Here is a 20,349-nt window from a genome sequence, read left to right on the forward strand (position 1 = left end):
GTAAAGTAACTCAGTTACTTTTGAAAGAAGTAACTGTAACTAGTTACTAATTTTCAGTAACTTGCCCAATACTGCTCAACACACAAATCTCATCCCAGGTCTCTGCGCAGGGGGACCAGGCATTCATTTGTGAACCAAAGTCTGCCAGCAACTCAGCCTGGAAGGCCGCAACAGAGAGGTAGTATTCAGGGCTCTGGCCATGAGGGCTGAGGACATGTATATCTTGTGATACATGGGAGGCTGTAGAGCGCTCCATCTTGCGCGGCAGGGTGGGGCCGGGCGAGGCTATGGTGGGCCAGCGGCTGGGGTGGAGGTGGTGTGCCACCGAAGGCTCCACGGGGGGAAACATGGTAAGACCAAGGTCGACCATCTCGTGGATGTTCAGGCTGGCAAAACCCTTGACAGGGACCCTGCTGGTGAAGGGTTTGTCCCAGGAGCATTTGACCTCACCCACAAAGGCTGGCACCGCGGGCAGGAGCTGCTTAGGGGGGGAGTACACGGGATGGGAGCCGTTTGCCGTCGTAGAAGTCCCGGACTTCAGACTGACCACCTAGGGCTGGCCAGTCAATTTTGGGCCTCGCAGCTGCCCGTTTACAGACTTCCATAAAGCCCGTGTCCAGAGGGGGGTTAGGGGGCTCCCAGCTCCGGGCACTGACAGGACGTGAGTCCTGGGCAGAGGGGAGAAAGGTGTCCTCCTCCTCCTTGTCTGAGTGGGATGCGCCCTCAGAGCCCATCGTCGTCCTCCTCTATCGTAGGACATGTTGATGGCACCGACATCCCCCGCCGTTTCGATATGGTCCTCGAACAGCGGGAATTCATTGTCCAAAGCAATGAATCACCCCAGCTAGTGATAGTTAGGCCACTAGTACCAGGCTGGGAGAGCTGGGGCGTGAACCCACTGTGGAGGAACTGCAGAAGCGACAGGGTCGTCTGTGGAGGTAACTGTGACCCGCAGCCACAAAACATTTACTAAATAAAAAGGAATTTATGATGACCAAAACTATGATGAAATCTATTCACTTTTGTAAACAAATAACTAGACAAAAATGTTAGGGATGGATAATTTAGGAAGAGATACAATCAAAATGCTGAGATTTCCGTGAAAGTTGTGGCTCACGGTGAAAAAACATCGAAGACAGGCAAGGAGAGCGCATAGAAAGGTAATTCAGCAGCTTTATCCATCAGTCTAATAGATGTTTCCTCTAGGAGTATATAAGTTTGGAAACTCTAGAGAAATGGTTAAACAATACCTTACACTATAACTAAACCCATCTACTGTAGATTTGGTCTACTAAAATCTTAATGATATTTAGTCAACTAAAACTAGACTAAAACTAAAACAATTCAGATGACTAAAATATTACTAAAAGTAAATAGCATTTTAGTCAAAAGACTATGACTATAACTAAATCAACTTCTTGAGGATTTTGCATTATGAAGAAATAATGCATACCCCTCCAGCCCATTAGAATCGAGTATTCACCCAGGCCATGGTATAATTCAGAGTAATTCGAAGGTAAACTGCTTTAAATAAATAAATAAATAAATAAACAAGCATATAAACAAGACAAAGCAGTCAGTGCTGGCTGGGGCACTAACAGTCTCTGGCTTTTCTGTACTGAGATAGCGAGCAGACAATGAGAAGCAGACAGTCAAGGCTAGCAGCCTCAGTAAACAACAGAAGATCAGTTGTACCGGTGTACAGAGAAGCCAAAAACCTTGCAGTGTCTCAGGGATCACATAGACAAATGTGACTAGTTCAAAGCTAAGTCAAGTCAAAGCAAATTATATCAGAGTTGAATAAAAACCTTCTCCCTTTAGCCTTTTTCCGGATTCAAGTGGAAGACACCTTTAACTATAATGTATGTGACTTATTACTGTATTGTAGACACCAACAACTCAGCGGGGATAGAAAAGTGATGACTTCGAGTTTCACTGTGTCCTTGGTATAACAAGTATAGCAACCTCTGTCACCGGGCAGGCTGACTATCAGCGATGCCCTGATACTGAGAGGTGGTGGGCGGGCCATGGAGTAGTCTTAGCCCCTGAATGAAGCAGGGTTTAATGGAATAATTATCACACAGGAGGGGTAAACTCACATCACTTTTGCCAGTCAGAGATAGACGAGCAGAAAAACACACAGCCTAGGCACAAGCATATCCACTACCCTGACATTTTAATGTTAATACATAAGGATCAAATGGAAGTAATTCAATGGTATTTCTATACATTTGATCTTGTTCAAACACTGAACACGTGCTGAAGAAAGCCAATAGCACTTAGTGACGCACTCAAAATCTCACCACAGGTGGCAGTGACAAACGTGGCTGTTTAAAATCTCCTCAAATGTCACGTCATAAGAGTCTTTACAGGAGCCAGAGAAGGTGACTCAATGTTGGATAAATCATGTTATCAAATAACGGGCCGCCGTAACCAAGGAGATAACAGAACCAATGAGGACTAATCTATCTTTTCCGTCCCTCTTTCTCATAACCCTGCTTTCAACCAATTATTCCATTGGACTGGGTTTTCTACCTGTGCCATAAGTGCTTCAGCATCATTAGTAACTAGGTTAACTGGCTGTAAATGGCATTGGTCCATAGATTACAGCTGCATTAGTCTACGGAAAAGATCAGGTATCGCACTCACCGAGCTGAACCGAAAATGCATAACAAGGCAAAATCTAAACATTCCTCCAAAATTGTCACCACTTATCATATTATATCCACAGAGTTGAATAATTTACATTCAGAATGCTATTTATGGCATCAGAAGAGTCTCTCTTCCCAACGTCATAATCTGTCATTTTATTTATAGTGGTTTGGATAACCTGTCCCGCCTGTAGCTGAGATGGAGGCTTCACATGGGAACTTCTGCCAGGCAGGTTGTTGCAACTGGGAGACAAGATTAGCCCAGACACATTCCTTATGCAGGAGATGAGAGGCATCATTTACTCCGGTGATCACCGAGGCACATAGAAACAACACCTGACACGACACACACACACACACACACACACACACACACACACACACACACACACACACACACACACACACACACACACACACACACACACACACACACACACACACACACACACACACACACACACACACACACACACACACACACACACACACACACACACACAAGGCGAGGGATGAACAGCCGAGCTAGGAGCCGACTCTAGACGGTCAAACACATTTCAGATGCATGGGCTGTGTTTTGAGGAATTCATTTCACAAGCAGTTGATTACCCATTTCACAAGTTAACTTGATTACCCAGGTGGTTTACTTTGCATAACCATCTGGGAACTCTCCATTGGAAACTGAAAAGGGCAGGCACTTCCAAAAATACTAGACAGGTGATCGGATGAATCATCTGTATATCACCGTCTATCACACGCTAACTTCAACCGCTCCTCGCTGTCGTTACACCTAAACACGCCCAGCGTAGCTGCCGTAAGTATTTCCTCATATAATGCTGATTGTGCCTGATCAGAAAACGATCTAGCCAAACAGATCTCTATGGGAGTGTCCAGACTGATTTGAGAGAGAAACAGAATGTGAGCTTGCGAGATCAGGATGGTCTCACGAGGCTAGTGCTAAGTATGGACAGCCAGGCTATAAGCTGAAGCGCAGAAAGTTTTTTTCTTAGATGTCTGTAAGTATAAACTGATGCCTTGTTTTACAGCGAGTGACACTGGGGATTGCAGGGCAGCAACATAGATGGCGAGTGAGTCACCCAGGTCTCACAACAAGCCCCTAACCCTCAAGTTGAAAAGGTTACACAGCTCCATTGAGCGCTGGTGCAGCACAAAAAAAGGAATAGTTGAAAATAGAAAAGTCTGCACAACAGCCACTGCTCCACCAAGACACATACGTTTTAGCACGATAAATCTTGGTTTCAAGTTGACATAAATAATGTGTCATAGCCAGATTAAAAGGGGCCAGGCCTCCATGATGCGAGCCCTTGTAGGCAGAGTAAGTGGAGTTCCCTTTTCAGTTCCTTCACCGTTGCCCACAGCCAACTCTCAGAGAGAAGCGAGCCGGAGGAGGATGAGCAGAGATGGAGGAGACCCGACGCCAACACACCCACCCCCACAGTGGAAGTTCCCTGGAGCGCTGCTACAGGGAGGGGGCTGCAACCCTGCACTTGCGCTAAACCTCTGAAAAAGAAAAGCACAAAGCCTGGGCCGCCGTGCCAGCGGAAGAGGAGATGAAACAACACAGCCCCATTAGAAGATCCCTCGGGCTTTCGCTGGAGATTTCCCGGGGAGGGAGAGAGACAGACAGAGATATACTGTAGAGAGACACTGACACCAGGACTACCCCTGCACCCACAGAGACAAAAGAGTGAAAAGGCAAGCCCCACCTCTTCCATGAGGGAGTGTGTCAGGGTGATGAAAGTCAGGAGATTTTCTCCTCCGTCGAACATCCAGGCTCATTTCACAAAGCGACACAGTGATATATCATAGCTGGGTAGGTGATGGCCGGGTAACATTAAGATCAGCATGCCTTCCTCCTCTCTCCCTCTCTCTCTCTCTCTTTCCCTGCACTCTTGTCTTACACACGGCTGATAGGCCGTGCTTTAGAATACAAATCAATCACGTGAAAATGACCAACCATCTTTGAGTTTGAACACTGGTGGGACACATAATGATATTCATTGAAACCTTAAGAAACAGTATTGGGGTGGGGGACAGACGCAGTAAGGTTCTTTGAGAGATTTAAGACACCAATTCCCTCCCTCCATTCAAAATAAATAAAAGGCTGCCACAGAAACCGTGTTATGACTACCACAGGAACAAAGGAGCATCTTCCTCAAAGGCCCCGCCCTTCCCCATCAGCTTCCTGAATGGGAGCTTCCAGTGAGATGTCATCTGCTCAGAAGGCACAGCACTGAGATAAGCCTGCATGTGTACGTGTGTGTGCGTGTGAGGATGTTGACATTTTACAGGCTCAATAAATAATGTGCCATTAACAAAAGGCTTTGAATTGATTACCCAATCACTGCTGGTCTGTCTGTCTGGTGAAATCAACTACTCAGACTGTGTAATTGTCGGCTACGCTCTCACTCAGGCTGAGGATCGTTACACGTCATTCTGAAATGTAAAATAATATGAATTCTACAACAATCTGATCAAAGACAAAGCACAGACAAATCTAAAATTTGGCATGATGATGACACCTGAAAAACATGCCTTAGAAAATCAGTGAAATGGTATCATCATAGACCATTTACCACACCCATCCCTTCTGATCACGATGAGATGGGAATTTTATTTTTGTACAGATGAGGTGGCAAATCTTGCATCTTTCGCCCTTATTCAATCTTCCTCAAGTGTATAAAAGCAGCCCCTAAGGCTACTCTTGATCTGTCAGGGTAGAGGACTGCCTCATTCTCCACAGTGACACAGCCATGGTTCTGGCACTGCGAGATTGGGTTCACACATCTAGCACTTACAGAATACATTCTCTGCAGCACTGTGACACATGCTGCAGCCACACATGTGAACACATTTCACGGTCAAGTTAATAGGGTAAACACAGCTTCCTATAATATAATAATCATAATACTGATACTGTTTCCTTGCTCTATGCTACAATTACTTTTTCTGGCCACGTAATTCATTAAAATCCACCTGACAGGTGTGTACAATTCCTGTGGGCTTTCTGTGGTGTTAAAGCCTTGTATAATAATACTAGGTACTGAGTTTGGAGGTTGGGGGGGGGGGCACTAATGACATGACACTGTTTTGTCTCATTATTTCCAAAGCTGCAATTTTCCCTCCATAGACATGGAGTGTAATTATGCACCCCGGCTTTTCAGCCCACTTATTTCCCCTGCCCCCATCGCACCTCACGGCTGAGAGCTTCAGGTGAGGCGGTTTAATCAAAGGCAAAGAGGGTGGATTGATATTCCAGTCAGCGTCTGCCGATGGCTCCTCTCATACCTTGTGCACCTGGCCCTCTGAAACAGGCTTGGAGCACCCTCTTAACTCCCACAGCCTACATCAGATGGGCACGGGCAGGACTACAAAACTACTGGCCAGTCCGGTCAAGCATGGTTACTCTGTCTGGAGGGCGTTGAGGGTGTCTCCTCTTTGATGGAGAGATTTAATGAAACAATTTTGATCAACCAAATCGTGCATTCCAGAGGGAAAGCGCAATGACGGATGCATTGAATGTGAGACTGTCATCTTTGGGGGTCCAACTGTGATCAAAGTTCTTCTTTCACCTCTTTGATATGGATCCTATACCATCTTTGTCAGTACCATGTCATTTTTTCCCCCAACCAAACAACATGCAGTGTCCATGATTGAAGTGATTCTTCTTCCTAGTAAACTCCACTGAGTGTGCTTGCGCTTACAGCCTCCATTAAGACTACAGGCAAAACTGTCATTGCTCTGATGAGAACAGAAGAGCGGTTCATTTCAATCATACTGTACCTCTGAGGACACTGTGAACTCTTCCCCTAACGGGCACTTACTCTCCAGTCTGCACTGAACTCTCGGTTTTTAAGAGGTAGCGGGCGCCGTCTCTTTCTGCAGTATGCCGGGAAGCTTGGTGACTCATGAAATGCAGAGAATTTAGATCAACATTAGCGAGATGGGGAGTTCATCTGGTGACAGAGGTGTGAGTGAGCGCTTGGCAGGGGTGTGTCCACCACACACTGCAATCCTGAATCTGTCAGGAAGTGGGAAGTAGAGGTCTTCTCGGGTCTAAAATGTGGACCCGAAACCGAGATGGACCCGAGACATTCGTTCCGAGATCCGACTAAATCCGATCATTTTTTCAAATATGTATACCGGACCCGATTTTGTCCGAGAGCAGGAGTAGGACAGAGACCCGAGTCGGATCGGGTATTTTACGGATCTGACAGTAGTAGCAAGTAGCCTAGTAGCATTAATCGCTTAGGCTGTCACAGTTGGATCACAGTTGGATGGAATTGCGATTTTCCTCTCAATCTTGACAGGATCAATCGCTGTTTTGTCAGGCTTTGATGTGGCAGCATGGAAATGAAACGGCCGTAAATAAATAAGGCTACACAAAGCTGCCGCTAGGTTTGACCTCTTTATATTCATTTTCTTTCAGCTTATTTTTCACAAGGTAGGCTACTGGTGGTGGCTGCCGTGTCTCCGGTCGCGTCGCGGCCGCGGTCTCACTGAATTCGCGTCATGTGTTTCTCTCGGGTATTACGCATAATGATAAACAGACCCGAGGTAATAGAATCGGATCCACCTGAACCCAATTCACCATAATAAAAGCGTGTGAAATGGGACCTCTCGGATTCACCCGACCCATGAAGACCTCTTGTGGGAAGGGAATAGGCTGTTGTTCCATATCTTTGCTTAATATCCTAATTAAATCAACAACAATGACAATTTATTCATGTTGTCGCCGAGAAGCTCCATGTGTGGCCTCTTTTCCAAGTCCAACAGAGCCCACCGGTGGACCTGCCCACAGACACCTGCAGAGGAGAAACCTGCTACCCTTTTTCAAGTTGTTTAATAATGTCAATATAACAGTCCCACGGCGCCTAGAGCGCCAGAGCATGGTCAGGGACTGTTTCAGACAGACTGGATTTGCTGTGTTGATAACAGTGGGCAGATCCACAATGGGCTCCTATGTTGGGAAGAAATGGGGGGGGGGGGCATTATGACTCATCTAGTTAGGGCAGCAGAGCGTAGACCTGGCGAGGTGGAGTTTGACACCCCACACAGTGTCTGAAGACCGACTTCACTCAGTCAGCTCGAGGATCACACCAGCTGAGGGGTACAAGGTCTGTTTGAGCCTGTGGGGCACAGGAGCCACAGCTTAATATTGAAAATGCATTCTTTATGGCAAACATCGATCTCTAAGACACTTCATCACAGAATATTGCAGTATTGGCCATATCCCCAATTTGTATGCGTCATTAATTTCAGAACTAAAAAAATAGCCTCTGAATAATGTGTCTAATTCTCAAAGCAACTGAAGTAAACAAACCGTATTACTCATCCATCTTACAGTACATGTTTGTTTTTCCCAGCAGAAGCAGCTGGTCTGACCCCTTACAGAACAAGCAAAAACGTCCTCTTTGTGAGCATTGGTTTACTGCATATTTGTAGTTGTAAGACATGGTTGTTGTTTTTTGTTTTTTAAAAGGAATTCACAAGTGCATCTCCTTTCCAAAACAAGTGACTAACATCATAATCTAGTGCTGAAGGCAAAGTGCAAGAATAGCCATCTAAAATACAATAGGTGCTTAAGAGGAAGGATCGTTGAAGTGCGACGAAAGATGGGCAGCGATCTGCTGTCCTGACATCAGTGGGCAGTTCATTCCACCAGTGCGGGGCCAGGAAATTACATTACAGATTACATTACATTGTAGTAATTTAGCAGACATTACAGTCATTTAGCAGACACTAATCTAAAGTGACTAACAATAATTGCATTTAACATAGGAAAAGCCAATGTACTACTACTTGCCAAAATTCACAAGTGCATCTCTTTTCTACAACAAGTGACTAAGAGCATAATCTAGTGCTGAAGGCAAAGTGCAAGAATAACCATCTAAAATACAAGGTGCTTAAGAGGGAGGATCATTGTAGTGTGACAAAAGATGGGCAGCGACTCTGCTGTCCTGACGTCAGTGGGCAGTTCATTCCACCACTGCGGGGCCAGGACAGAGAAGAGCCGTGACCGTGTCGATCGACCACAGGGGCCTTGGAGTGACAGGACAACCAGTCGCCCCGAGGTAGCAGAGCGTAGTGGTTGGGAGGGGGTATAGGGTTTGACCATGGCCTGGATGTAGGAGGGAGCTGTTCCTTTCATTGCCCTGTAAACTAGTGCCAGAGTTTTAAACTGGATGCGAGCCGCTACAAGGAGCCAGTGTAGGCAACGGAGAAGGGAGGTTGTGTGGGAGAACTTGGGGTGGTTGAACACCAGGCGAGCCGCAGCTTCCAGGGGTTCCTGGGGTTTTAAGCTTCCAAGTTCCAGGGGTTTAATGGCTGACGCCAGGGCCCCAGCAAGGAGGGAGTTGCAGTAGTCCAGGTGGGAGATGACCAGGGCCTGGATGAGCACCTGCGGCATTTCATCAGTGAGGAAAGGGTGAATCCTTCTGATGTTGTAGAGCATGAATCTGCAGGAGTGTGTGACGGATGTGATATGTGTGGAGACCAATGGTTGGTAATCCAGGGTCACACCCAGATTCCTCGCATTCCTATGACTCTGAGTCAGAGTCTCCACTGTGTGTTCAATGGTGATGGCCAGGTCCCGGTGCCTGATGTGTTGTCATCCACTCCGAGATGTCAGCCAAGCACCCAGCTATGTGTGTCTCCACTTGTGTATCAGAATGGGAAATGACAGGACCAGCTGGGTGTCATCAGCATAGCAGTAATAGGAGAAGCCACGCGAGCAAATGACAGAGCCCAGAGATGTAGTGAAGAGGGCAAAAAGGAGAGGACCCAGGACAGACCCTTGTGGAACCCCCGTAGTCAGACTACGCGGGTCCGACATCGACCGTCTCCATGTCACCTGGTAGGAGTGGCCCGTCAGGTAGGATGTAAACAGTGGACCGGTCAGCAGCATTTGATACGGTAGACCACCAGAGCCAGTGACCCCTTTCTCCTCAACGGGTGGAGAGGAGGATCTGGTGATACCGTATCAAATGCTGTTGACCGGTCTAGTAGTATCAGGACAGAAGAGATAGAGTTCGCTCTCACGGCATGGAGCGACTCTGTCACTGCAAGGAGGGCGATCTGTCGAGTGGCCAGTCTTGAACCTGGACTGGTGGGGGTCTAGGAGGTTGTTCTGGTGGAGGTACGAAGATAGCACGTTCAATTGTTTTAGATAGAAAGGATAGAAGGGAAACCGGTCTGTAGTTTTTGACATCAGAGGGGTCGAGAGATGGTTTCTTCAGGAGGGGGGTGACTCTGGCAGTCTTGAAAGCGGAGGGAAAGCATCCTGATACAAGAGATGTATTGATGTGGGGGGTTAGGAAGGGAAGGAGTTCGGGTGCAACAGACTGAAGGAAAGTCGAAGAAACAGGGTCTAGGGAGCATTGGGCGGTTAGATGTTACAAGGTTGAGGACCTCATTGGGGGAGAGGGGAGGAAAGGGGAATAAGGTGGGACGTGGATAGGAGGGGGGAGTGGAGAGTGTGGGGGTGGGGTTGGTGCACGGAGTGTTGACCGGGGGTTGGGGGAAAGAAGATCAAAAGAGAAGGAGGATCTGATATTGTGGGGGTGCCCCGGTCGCTCACCGGGTAAGGCGTGCACCATATGAAGGCTAGTCCTTCGCACGGTGGACCCGGGTTCGATTCCCGGCTCGAGTCCTGTGCCGCATGTCCTCCCCTCTCTCTCTCCCACATTTCCTGTCTCTCTACACTGTCCTATAACATTAAAAGCTGAAAAAGCCCTAAAAAATATCTTTAAAAAAAAAAGAAAGAGGATCTGATATTGTTAACTTTCTTGTGAAAGAAGTTGGTTCTATGCAATAGCACATGAACAATTACACGTTTCCCAGGCTTGAAATTAGTAAATACCGATAAGGGAAGGTAGGGATATTAACTTCATCAGCAAATTACCACTGCGCCACCAGGAACACAGGCTTTTCACATAGCACAACTTGCGGCAATGATATTGCATGTGAAAAACTTTTAAAGCACAAGCATTCACAACAGATGCTACCACTGCATTGTTTCTACATAGACACATTAGTTAGCTAGCTACAATAGCTTCTTCTACTTCTCAGCTAAATTAATGTTAACTACCCGCCTAGCCGTAGCAACCTGGGGATTTGAAACCTTAACCTCTGAATCTCCAGAGAAGGCAAATTACCACTGCGCCACAGCACCACACAGGCTTTTCACATAGCACAACTTGAGGCAATAATATTACATGTGCAAAACTGTGATTTCTCTTTATACAATTAAAATCATTATAACAGTCAAACTGTTGGAGATAAAATTTTGAAAAAAATCACATCAATATCCTGGTTTCGGGTTTGTGGTCAAATATTTTGGTGAAATTTGTTAAAAGCTTAGATGAAATAGAAAATGTTGTGCATACAGTACAAATTACAGCAAGATACTGAACATTGCTGAGTATTCATTGCTTGATCGATCTGAACGCCATTTTAAATACTTTTAAAAAGAAAGAAAGAAAGAAAGAAAGAAAGAAAGAAAGAAAGAAAGAAAGAAAGAAAGAAAGAAAGAAAGAAAGAAAGAAAGAAAGAAAGAAAGAAAGAAAGAAAGAAAGAAAGAAAGAAAGAAAGAGAAAGAACAAAACTCGAACAAAAGCAATAGGGATCCAGCTGCAGCAGCGGCTGCTTGGACCCCTAATGAGGGCCCAGTCTGCAAGGAGACGAACTGGCTGGGGGAGTGGAGCATGACACCTTCCTGGCTGTCACCAGTATTAACCTGTGTCTGACTAACTGGCTGTGTCCGGAATGAGCAAAACTCACTGGGCAAATAGAGGCAAGGGCAACACAAATACAGTAGCAAGAGATGATTACAACTATGTGAGATAAGATATTTCATTTAGACAAGCTATTTCCCATCCTGACTATCTGGGCAAGGGATAAGAACTAAGAGCCATACAGTATAACTGCTTGGTCAGTATGCTGGAATGTATTGATAAAACCACAACAGAGCCAAGGTCATTTCTTGAAGAATCTCAAATTACCAGAGTCAAATTACCAGTAGGGAAGGTGGCTGTCCTGTGAACAACAGGAATGAATCATTGTGGAAGATAACCATCTCATACTTAGTAATAGTAACACACTATTTCACCTGATAATTTAAATTCTCTCAAAAGATCCATTCTGCCTACTATACCGCAGGCATGCCTTGATCTTGATCTGCTCGGAGAAAAGATGGCAATCCCATAAGGTAGAAAAAGAAGCTACCCTAAATGAATTCATTTCAGCCTATAAGGCATTTCAAGACAATAATGGTTCTCTTGGTAGAGAAACCCATTTTCTCACATACATTCATTTGAAAGTAAAACCCTTCTCTCAGCCTGAAAAGTCTAAACACTGCAATAACACTGCACTTAGCGGAGTGGAAGGTCTGCAGAATGATATTGATCACACTCTTTTAATGCAATAATTAGAGGCGGGGCTTACTAGGCCTTATTGTGTATGATAAATGATATGATAAAGGGCCATTACATCATTAAATCTGCACACAGTTTGCAAAAGCAAGAACAGCACAAGACTGGTTTAATCAAGTTCCAAATGGATAGTCAAAGGAGCATACTGGTCAGTCTGGAGGCAGTAGTGGAGAGGAGGATGAGTGACAAGCTGAATATCCACTCTCGTCACCTCTCTAACGAGCCGTGGCAAATAGGGAGTATCTTCAGCTACAGGCTCATCACTTTCAAGTGTAAAATGGAGTCCCCCCCCTTCCCCCCTCCACTCTCGGACTCTAAACCTAACTTCGCTCTATCTCATCACTGCGGGCAGGTTTTTTCTCCAGGAGCAAGCCTAAGTTTAATAATATAGCTCCATAACTTTAATAGTACAGAAGTATTAAGACAGGAAAAAACGTCGGCCACCCTTGAAAAGGATGAATTATGAGAGTTAACAATCCTTCCCTACTTTGAATTTTATACATTCAAGAAATTCGGTGCAGACAAAAGGAAAATGTGCAATACAGTGTTTGCTAACAAAAGAAGAAAGGCTATTATTACCACCATTTCCTCTCTTTATCATTGGATAAGTGCAGCTGAGTGCTCAGTCTTCAGAGCTGTCGACATAAAACTCAATCAGTGAGAGCCTTTCATGACACCATTCATAAAGTGTACAGAGGTTCCTCATCTACTGATGGCCATTTCAAATAACCAGAGGGCCTAGCACTGAACTCTGCTACCCGTTCTTGCTCTGCTAATGGGCCCTTAACTGAGTCCAGGGCTCTGTCTAATTCAATCTAAAGGCTCATCTTCTAGTGAAAACACTTTTACAGCTTCAAAGGCATCAATTTTGCCAGGAATATATCTATATCAGCATCGACTGTGCAAAATAGGACAGAAAATGGTGAGAATAAAACAATGCAGTTACAATGGAGCACTTTGTATTCGAACAGCTAATGCAAAACAATTTCCCAAACTGAAATGGAAAGAAAGACTGGATAGATCTATTTGGAGGGTAAATTGTATAGAAAATGGCGGGCTGGACATTTGGGAGCCGCAGACATAAAACAGCAGCCTAGCAACAGACAAAAGGCATCATACAACCTCTGTCTCGCATTGAAATATCTTTAAAGGAATTTCCGGCAAATATGCCATGAAGCGGAGGGCTTCGCCGCCATGAATGAAAAAACTGAAGCTGAATCCATTTCCCCCCTCTTCATGTCTTGTGCAACAGAGATATGGCTGTGTGCTGGACCAGATGGTCATGGAATAGAACAATGAGCCACTGACTGAGCGGGCAGAGTTCCGATGACTTCACTTCTAGAATATCTTCATGTACGTCCCCAGACACAAGATGGTGGTGGGCGAGCTGTCATAAAGGCCTCAGAGACTGTAGTGTCGGCCAGGGTTGACCAGAGGTAACCCATTCATAGTTAACATTTCATCCAGAACAAGAGACCAAGGCCACAAAGAGGCCAGTGATGGGCCAGAGTGCCTGCCACAGTCACGGCCAGTGGATGAAGACGCTGGGAGAGATCGGTGGAGATTGGTCCCAATCAGACCGTAATCTGGCACCAGGCATGTGCGTGAATGTATGGAGCTGTCACTTCCCACCGATCCAGTGCTGAGCAGAGTTAATTGTGTGATATCCTTTGGCAGAGCCCGGAGGGAGGGGTGGGGGGTGCAGGTCAAGGTGGAAGATTGAACAGCTTTACTCTGAATTAAAAAAAAAAAAGAAAAAAAGAAACTCTTATCCTTGGCCCTCTGTACATCGGTACATGAGCTGCACTAACAGCACACACAGATAGGATGATATCCCCAGAAACAGAGTGCTCTGCTGTGGTTTTCAATCGACTAAGCTGGATGCAATGATTGGAGATCAATTAGATGCCAATCAGTTTGTCCGCAAGGAGTTGACCCACGATTCATCTACTTCCATAGGCCATGTTCAGACAGAGACTTTTCTCTCTGCATTATTTTGAACATTGCCACTGATTAGAAGGGCAGACTTTTGATAATCAGACAATTTTTCTTCTAATGGTTGATAAAATACATCTACAACGCCCCTAGGCACAAAGGCAGGGAAATAATGATTGTACGGCAACAGTGAAATATCAGATGGGAGTGAAGTGTGGCCGTTATCAAACTGCATCAATACAAATGAATAGTATTCATTTCAAACGTTCATTTCGAAGTGAGAATGCATTCCTTTGGCTGATGTTGTCAGCTAAGGTATGACTTCCAGTTTTGAAATGCTGTGGCCAGATGGGCAAGGGAGAGAAAGAGGATGGACAGGGAGTGATAGAGTGCCTAAATGGAAGCACAAAGTGCAGACCCCCATGGGACCTTAAATCAGAAAAAATATGTACGGTAGTCAACGGCGAGAGACAAATAATTACTTGATCCTGTTTGAATTGTGCCATGACCATATGATGTGGTCAATTTAAAACATTTTTTTTTACTCATCTCTGTTAACTCACAAGTTAGCTAATATTAGCCAGCTGACATTACACTCGTTTAACACACACTAAATCCTTATAAAGCCGGTCCTGCATGCCAGCTCTTACAGAACTGACTAACTCTCCTTTCGAATAGCTGCTTTTCTCAATATGGCCAGACTTAGTGTATAGTGATTTTCACCTCTTTTAATACTTTTTCAGTCGTTCTGGAATAATTGCTGTACAGTTTTATGACAATCTGCGACTTTGAAAAATTATGTTTTAAATCGACAAACATATGTGGTCATGGCAAAATTCAAACGGGATCAAGAAATTATTTGTTTTTCACCACTGACTAGGTCCTATGGAACAGCGCTTTCTGCTTCCGCGGAAGAGTCTTCGCATGGGACCTTATTTCGGAAAAAATATGTACTGTACTGAGCCCGAGAAACAAATAATTTCTTGATCCCGTTTGATTGTGCCATGACTATAGACATATGAAGTTTGGCAATTTAAAACATAATTTTGCAAGTCAAGAAAGTCGCAGTTTGCCGGTAAAGGGGTTATTCAAGAAAAAGTTAAACTTTTAAATGAGGTGAAAATCACTATTAGTCTGGTCAAATTGAGAGCTTCAGCTTCAGTGAGTGTTAAGCAAGTGTAAGCAAGTTTTTTTTTTTTTTTACAGTGTAGGCCTACTGTATGTGGCCCATGGTGACATCGATCAATTCTCGATTAAAAGCGTGTAATAATAATGCCCCAAAATGCATTGTAATTTTGCCAGCCCCCCCACACACACACGTGCCCGCGGCACACCCGTGCCCCTCCCCTCCCTCTCTTCCTTTGTCAACGGTAAACGCGAAAAGCCGACACAAACAGAGGCGCGCTGCAGCAGCACTGCACACAGCACACACATCTCCTCCCCTGTCCTTTCCCCATCCAGAGTACCCGAGTGATGACAGCTAACCAGCCAGGTAACACATAAACGAAACAAGTGTATTGTTTGCCCCCAAAGCGTCAGTTGCCAAACTATAACTTGCATTTATTTGTCTCTGTTGTGAAGTAAGTCTCATACAGCGGCAAACAGCTGAGCCTAAATTAGCCGACTGCCCACCTGCTTAACAAGCTAGATGCTAGTCATAATCAACATAATAGGCAACTTTCTGCTTATTACAAGACAGTGTACCATCAAAATGATTTTGAAGCTGTTATTTTAAGGTTAAAAAACTACATTGAGCCGCTTTAACAGAGATGAGTAAAATGTATGTAACAAACATCATACAGTACGTGATGGTCATGCCACAATTCAAACGGGATCAATAAATTATTTGTCTTGGCCGTTCACAACCGTTAATTTCCCCCCCGATTTAAGGACCCAAGGGGTTTTTCACTTCCTTCTTCCGTTTAGGCACTCTTTTGACAGAGAAGAGAGAGAGCAAGTACCTTCCGTGATGCATGGATGTCGAAGAATGGCTTGTTCCTGACGCTGAAGGGCTCCTTTGTTTTGTCAATCTGTCCCGTTTTCATCTTCTCCATCCGGGGAGAAATTAGTTCTTTCTCTATGCACAACAGACGGATGTTGAAATCACACTGTCCAACAGGCTGGCCCTGGAAAAACAAAACACAAATCAACAAACAAATTAGTTTAAATTAGTAATCATCTCTGAACACAGCATGGGCATTTGAAATTCCATTTATCATTACTGAGGCAAAACAATAAGTATGACTAATGTGTGATGTGATGCAGCTTCTCCCTCTCCGAACACTCTAATACTGATAAAAGAGTCAAAAAGTCTGTTGAGGTTCTTATGTAAATTGTAAAGCCATCGCTATTTTGAGATAAATTGCTCTAATATGAAAAGGTTATGAGCTGCCAATCCACTGCCATGGCAACGGTGTTTGGGTCTGAATAACAATGGGCTGAGGGAGCAGCGTCCTCGCAACGCTACACGAGGAGATCACAGAGCGCAGGCTGCCGTGATGCTACAGTAGCTCCACAGGTAATGAATGCCTATTCAATCAGCCATATTTTGGGGGGTGCGACATCTCCATGGCAACGGGTGGCTTTAATGTCCTTGACTCGTGTTTTTTGCACGGAGCTTCACTAACCCCTCCACAAACAGACAGGCTGAGCCTTGACTGGCTGTCTGCTTAGGACCATGAATTACATCCCAAAGACCAAAGTCCATCCTGCCTCCCTGGCCACTTAATGTATAAGAAAGATACATGAAATCGAAAGAATATTAATCTAACATGACTCCCTTCCGAGCACAGTGAACAAAACAGAGAGAATACAGAAATAATGAAGTGGTTACAAGATTCGAGAAGAGCCAAGTGAGTCTCATCTTCAACGTGCTTCATCAAATCACAGCTCACGTTCACTCATTAGTGAAGACCGACCACTGGAGGGCCTGACAATGGCAGCATTAGCCAATCACTCAATCCATCCTCATCAGCATCACGTATTGACACTGATTAGGGAATTGTTTGAGGGCAAAGCGGCAAGACTCCAAAAGCCAAACTGAAAGATGTGACCTACAGTAAAACACTGTGGCTACAGTAGCTGAGCCCTTTCAAGTCTAATGTGTCAGAGTCGTCAGCAGGAACTACAATTGGCTTTATAATTGAGGCTTACAGGAAGGCCGGTTATATGATATTAGGTACAGCTTGTAGAGGGAGGGGTTGTAGACTTGTAGAGTGCATCACTCAGAGCTGAAGATCACTGAAAGCCTATGTGGCTGAAGAGTGAGGACAGGCTGCCCCATGTCCCAGGGGAAATGTTTAATACATTATACATTACATTATAAAACAAACGTTGGGTAAATACATGAGAGCAAAATGTGTGGGTAACAACTGCTTGACATTAGGTTATAGCTTCTCACACCCTGTCAAGAAAAGAACAATACTCATGTTGGCTAGCCGAAAGGAAGTGTGAGTGAATAGTGCGTGCACGCGCGCGCGCGCGTGTGTACATGTGCAGGGGGAATCATTTTTTAAGTGACCACACACCACAGTGCTGTAAATCACGTCTCCTCTTTTATGGGGGATCATAAAAGAAAGCCTCTGACCACAGAATATTTGTATTCTGCACCACTAGTCTGGGTATAGGCCATGAATCTTTAGATGGATGAAAGTAGGTGGACGATTTTTCTTCCATGGAAGAGAAGGTAGTAAAGGTAGTGTAGGCAATTTTTGTCCAATAATTTCAAGGTACCATCGAGGAGAAGCAGCAGGATAAAACGTTTTCATTGAGACTTGGCTGACCGATTCATTTATTACAATATGAAGCACATTTCACAGTGATACTTCGGAGCATTGCTGCTTGCATGACTCGCCTATTAGATTTGATCAAGGTAAATAAATCTAGCTTACACTTCCTGGTTTCTCCAAAATAGCCTTTCAGACCTTTACAGTAAGTTGCAAGGAGGCATGGGAGAGGATATCAAATTACAGACCACCAGCAACAGAATCTTAAGCGATACAGACCAACTAATACACCACTTCTCATGTAGGAAGACAGTTCTGAGCCATTTGCTATTTGATTAATGTACTTGAAGCTGGATAATAACTGAACACTCAATATAGCCTTGGTAGCATGGTTCACCTCAACTCTTTGATCTCCACACACAATCCCAAAAGACAGTAAAGCGCCTGGTAGCTAGCACTAGGTTCTGAGAAGACAAATATAATTATTAGGAACGATACACTCAGTTCACAATATGATACACGATTGGGTTCATGATATCGATATCGATTTATTTATTTTTTAACAAAACTTGAATGATGAACATATGACTGGCAAAATAGTACTGTATTTTATTTGAAAGACACAAAATGCAAAACCTATGCTGTTGTTTGCCCTATAGTTCCATTTTTCAGTGCTTTGTTTGAACAGACAAGGTGCGAGTTAGTAGGTGATAATGGTTCATTTGCAGCCAGTCCTATAATAATAATAATAATAATAATAATAATAGTAATAATAATAACTAGAAACTCTCACTGGTGCTCAGAGAGCACAGACCTCTGCCCCTGAATGCATTTCGTGGCTCTGTGCATGCCAAAATTGAATGGGTTCTAAATTGGCCCATGCTACACCCCTCCACTTAGTTTCATGAAAAGCAGTCTGGTAGTTTTTGCATAATCCTAGTCAAAAAAAATGAATGGAGATGAATGGCCGTCCAGGCCGTGTTTGGGCGGCTCGTGGACCCGCCCCATGATTCACTGAGGTGGAGATAAAAATGACTGGAGGTGAATGGGTGGCTGTATTTGGCCGACTCTGTGGCGCCCCCCTTGGGTCACAGCCAGCGGAGGGCAATGCGGTGCACACCGGGCTCTCCCCCCACACATCCCAGTCCAAATGCTGTGTCTCTAGCACCCACACACAGGGAGCTGGCTTCGTTTTAACTTTTGTTTTCATTTGTGGATTTGACCCGTGGTTTGGATTTGCTCCAAAATGTAATGGGTTCTATGATACACCCTTCCACCAAGTTTCATAAAAATTGGTTTGGTAGTTTTTGCGTAATCATAGTCCAAAAAATGAATAGATGTGAATGGCCAGTCCGGCTGTGTTTGGGCGGCCCGTGGACCCAACTCATGATTCGGATCTGCTCCAAAATTTAAGAGGTTGTAAGTCGGCCCATGCTACACTTCTCCACCGAGTTTAATGAAAATCGGTTGGGTAGTTTTTTGCGTAATCCTGATTAAAAAATGAGGTGAATGGCCGGCTGTGTTTGGGCGGCCCGTGGACCCGACCTGTGCTTCGGATCTGCTCCAAAATGTAATGGGTTCTAGTTGGACCATGCTGCACCCTTCTACCAAGTTTCGTGAAAATCAGTCCAGTAGTTTTTCCTTAATCCTGCTAACAGACAAACACACACACACACGCACGCACACACACACACACACACACACACACGCACGCACACACACACACACACACGCACGCCACTGAAAACATTACCACTTGCCCTGCGCTATCGCTGGGGTGTAGGTAATATCATTACATCCCCATTACACCCCCCCTCATTACACCCCCTCTTTGAATTAAAATCGGCTAAGCACTCAATGTGCAGGGAAAACCTTTAGATAATGCTCGCACGGAGTGCGAGTAAGAGTGCTTTAAATCCTTGGAATAAGAGCTAGACTCTTGACTCACTGACCTCAGTGACAGGTCATTTGTACTACAACAATAAATAGGCTTGAGCAAACAAGTTTTGTATTTAAATAGATCCAATTAAATCAAACCCTATTATCCTCTATGGAGACGGAGTGAAGAATACTGTAGCACTCAAACGCTCTGTGGCTGCACTGAGGAGGATCACAGCAATTCAGTGCCATCTCCATGTTCCTGGGACTACAGGTATTCATCACGGCATCACATCCAACACACCCTGCACCATCTGTTGGATGCATCATCGAGGGAGAAAAAGATGGGTGTGTGAGACATGCTAGTAATGAGCTGTAATATTGGGTTTAGTTCTTTACGACTATGTGGACTCAATGGAAGCACCAGAAGTGTGTTTGCTATCGACCTCTTGTCGGTGTCTTGTGTTTCCTTTTTTCATTGACCTTCACGTCTACTATCTAAATCTAAACTCTGAATACAATGAGCAAGCAAACCAAATTCAAAATACATTCATTAACCTGGCCTGTGCAGAGGGCAAACATCAACAGGAGGTGATTTATTCAGTTATTCAAGCCCAAAAAAACATATATAGCAAGTTTATTCAAAGCATGACAACTGAAGATGCAAAAGAGCTTAAACCCTACACAGTGATATGGACTGACACGAAT

At 44.7% G+C, this 20,349-nt stretch overlaps 1 protein-coding gene across 2 annotated transcripts in view; it reads right to left on the minus strand.

Annotated features, from left to right (window-relative positions):
* rngtt (RNA guanylyltransferase and 5'-phosphatase) overlaps positions 1–20,349 on the minus strand; it is a 103,923-nt gene that overhangs the window by 32,647 nt on the left and 50,927 nt on the right. For both annotated transcript variants that reach the window (XM_084439923.1, XM_084439924.1), the window contains one exon: positions 16,000–16,164. In XM_084439923.1, the coding sequence (XP_084296049.1) occupies positions 16,000–16,164 (165 nt within the window). The remainder of the gene's footprint in view (positions 1–15,999; positions 16,165–20,349) is intronic.

Source organism: Borostomias antarcticus, assembly GCF_949987555.1.
Source record: "Borostomias antarcticus genome assembly, chromosome: 6".
NCBI classification, from domain to species: domain Eukaryota; kingdom Metazoa; phylum Chordata; class Actinopteri; order Stomiiformes; family Stomiidae; genus Borostomias; species Borostomias antarcticus.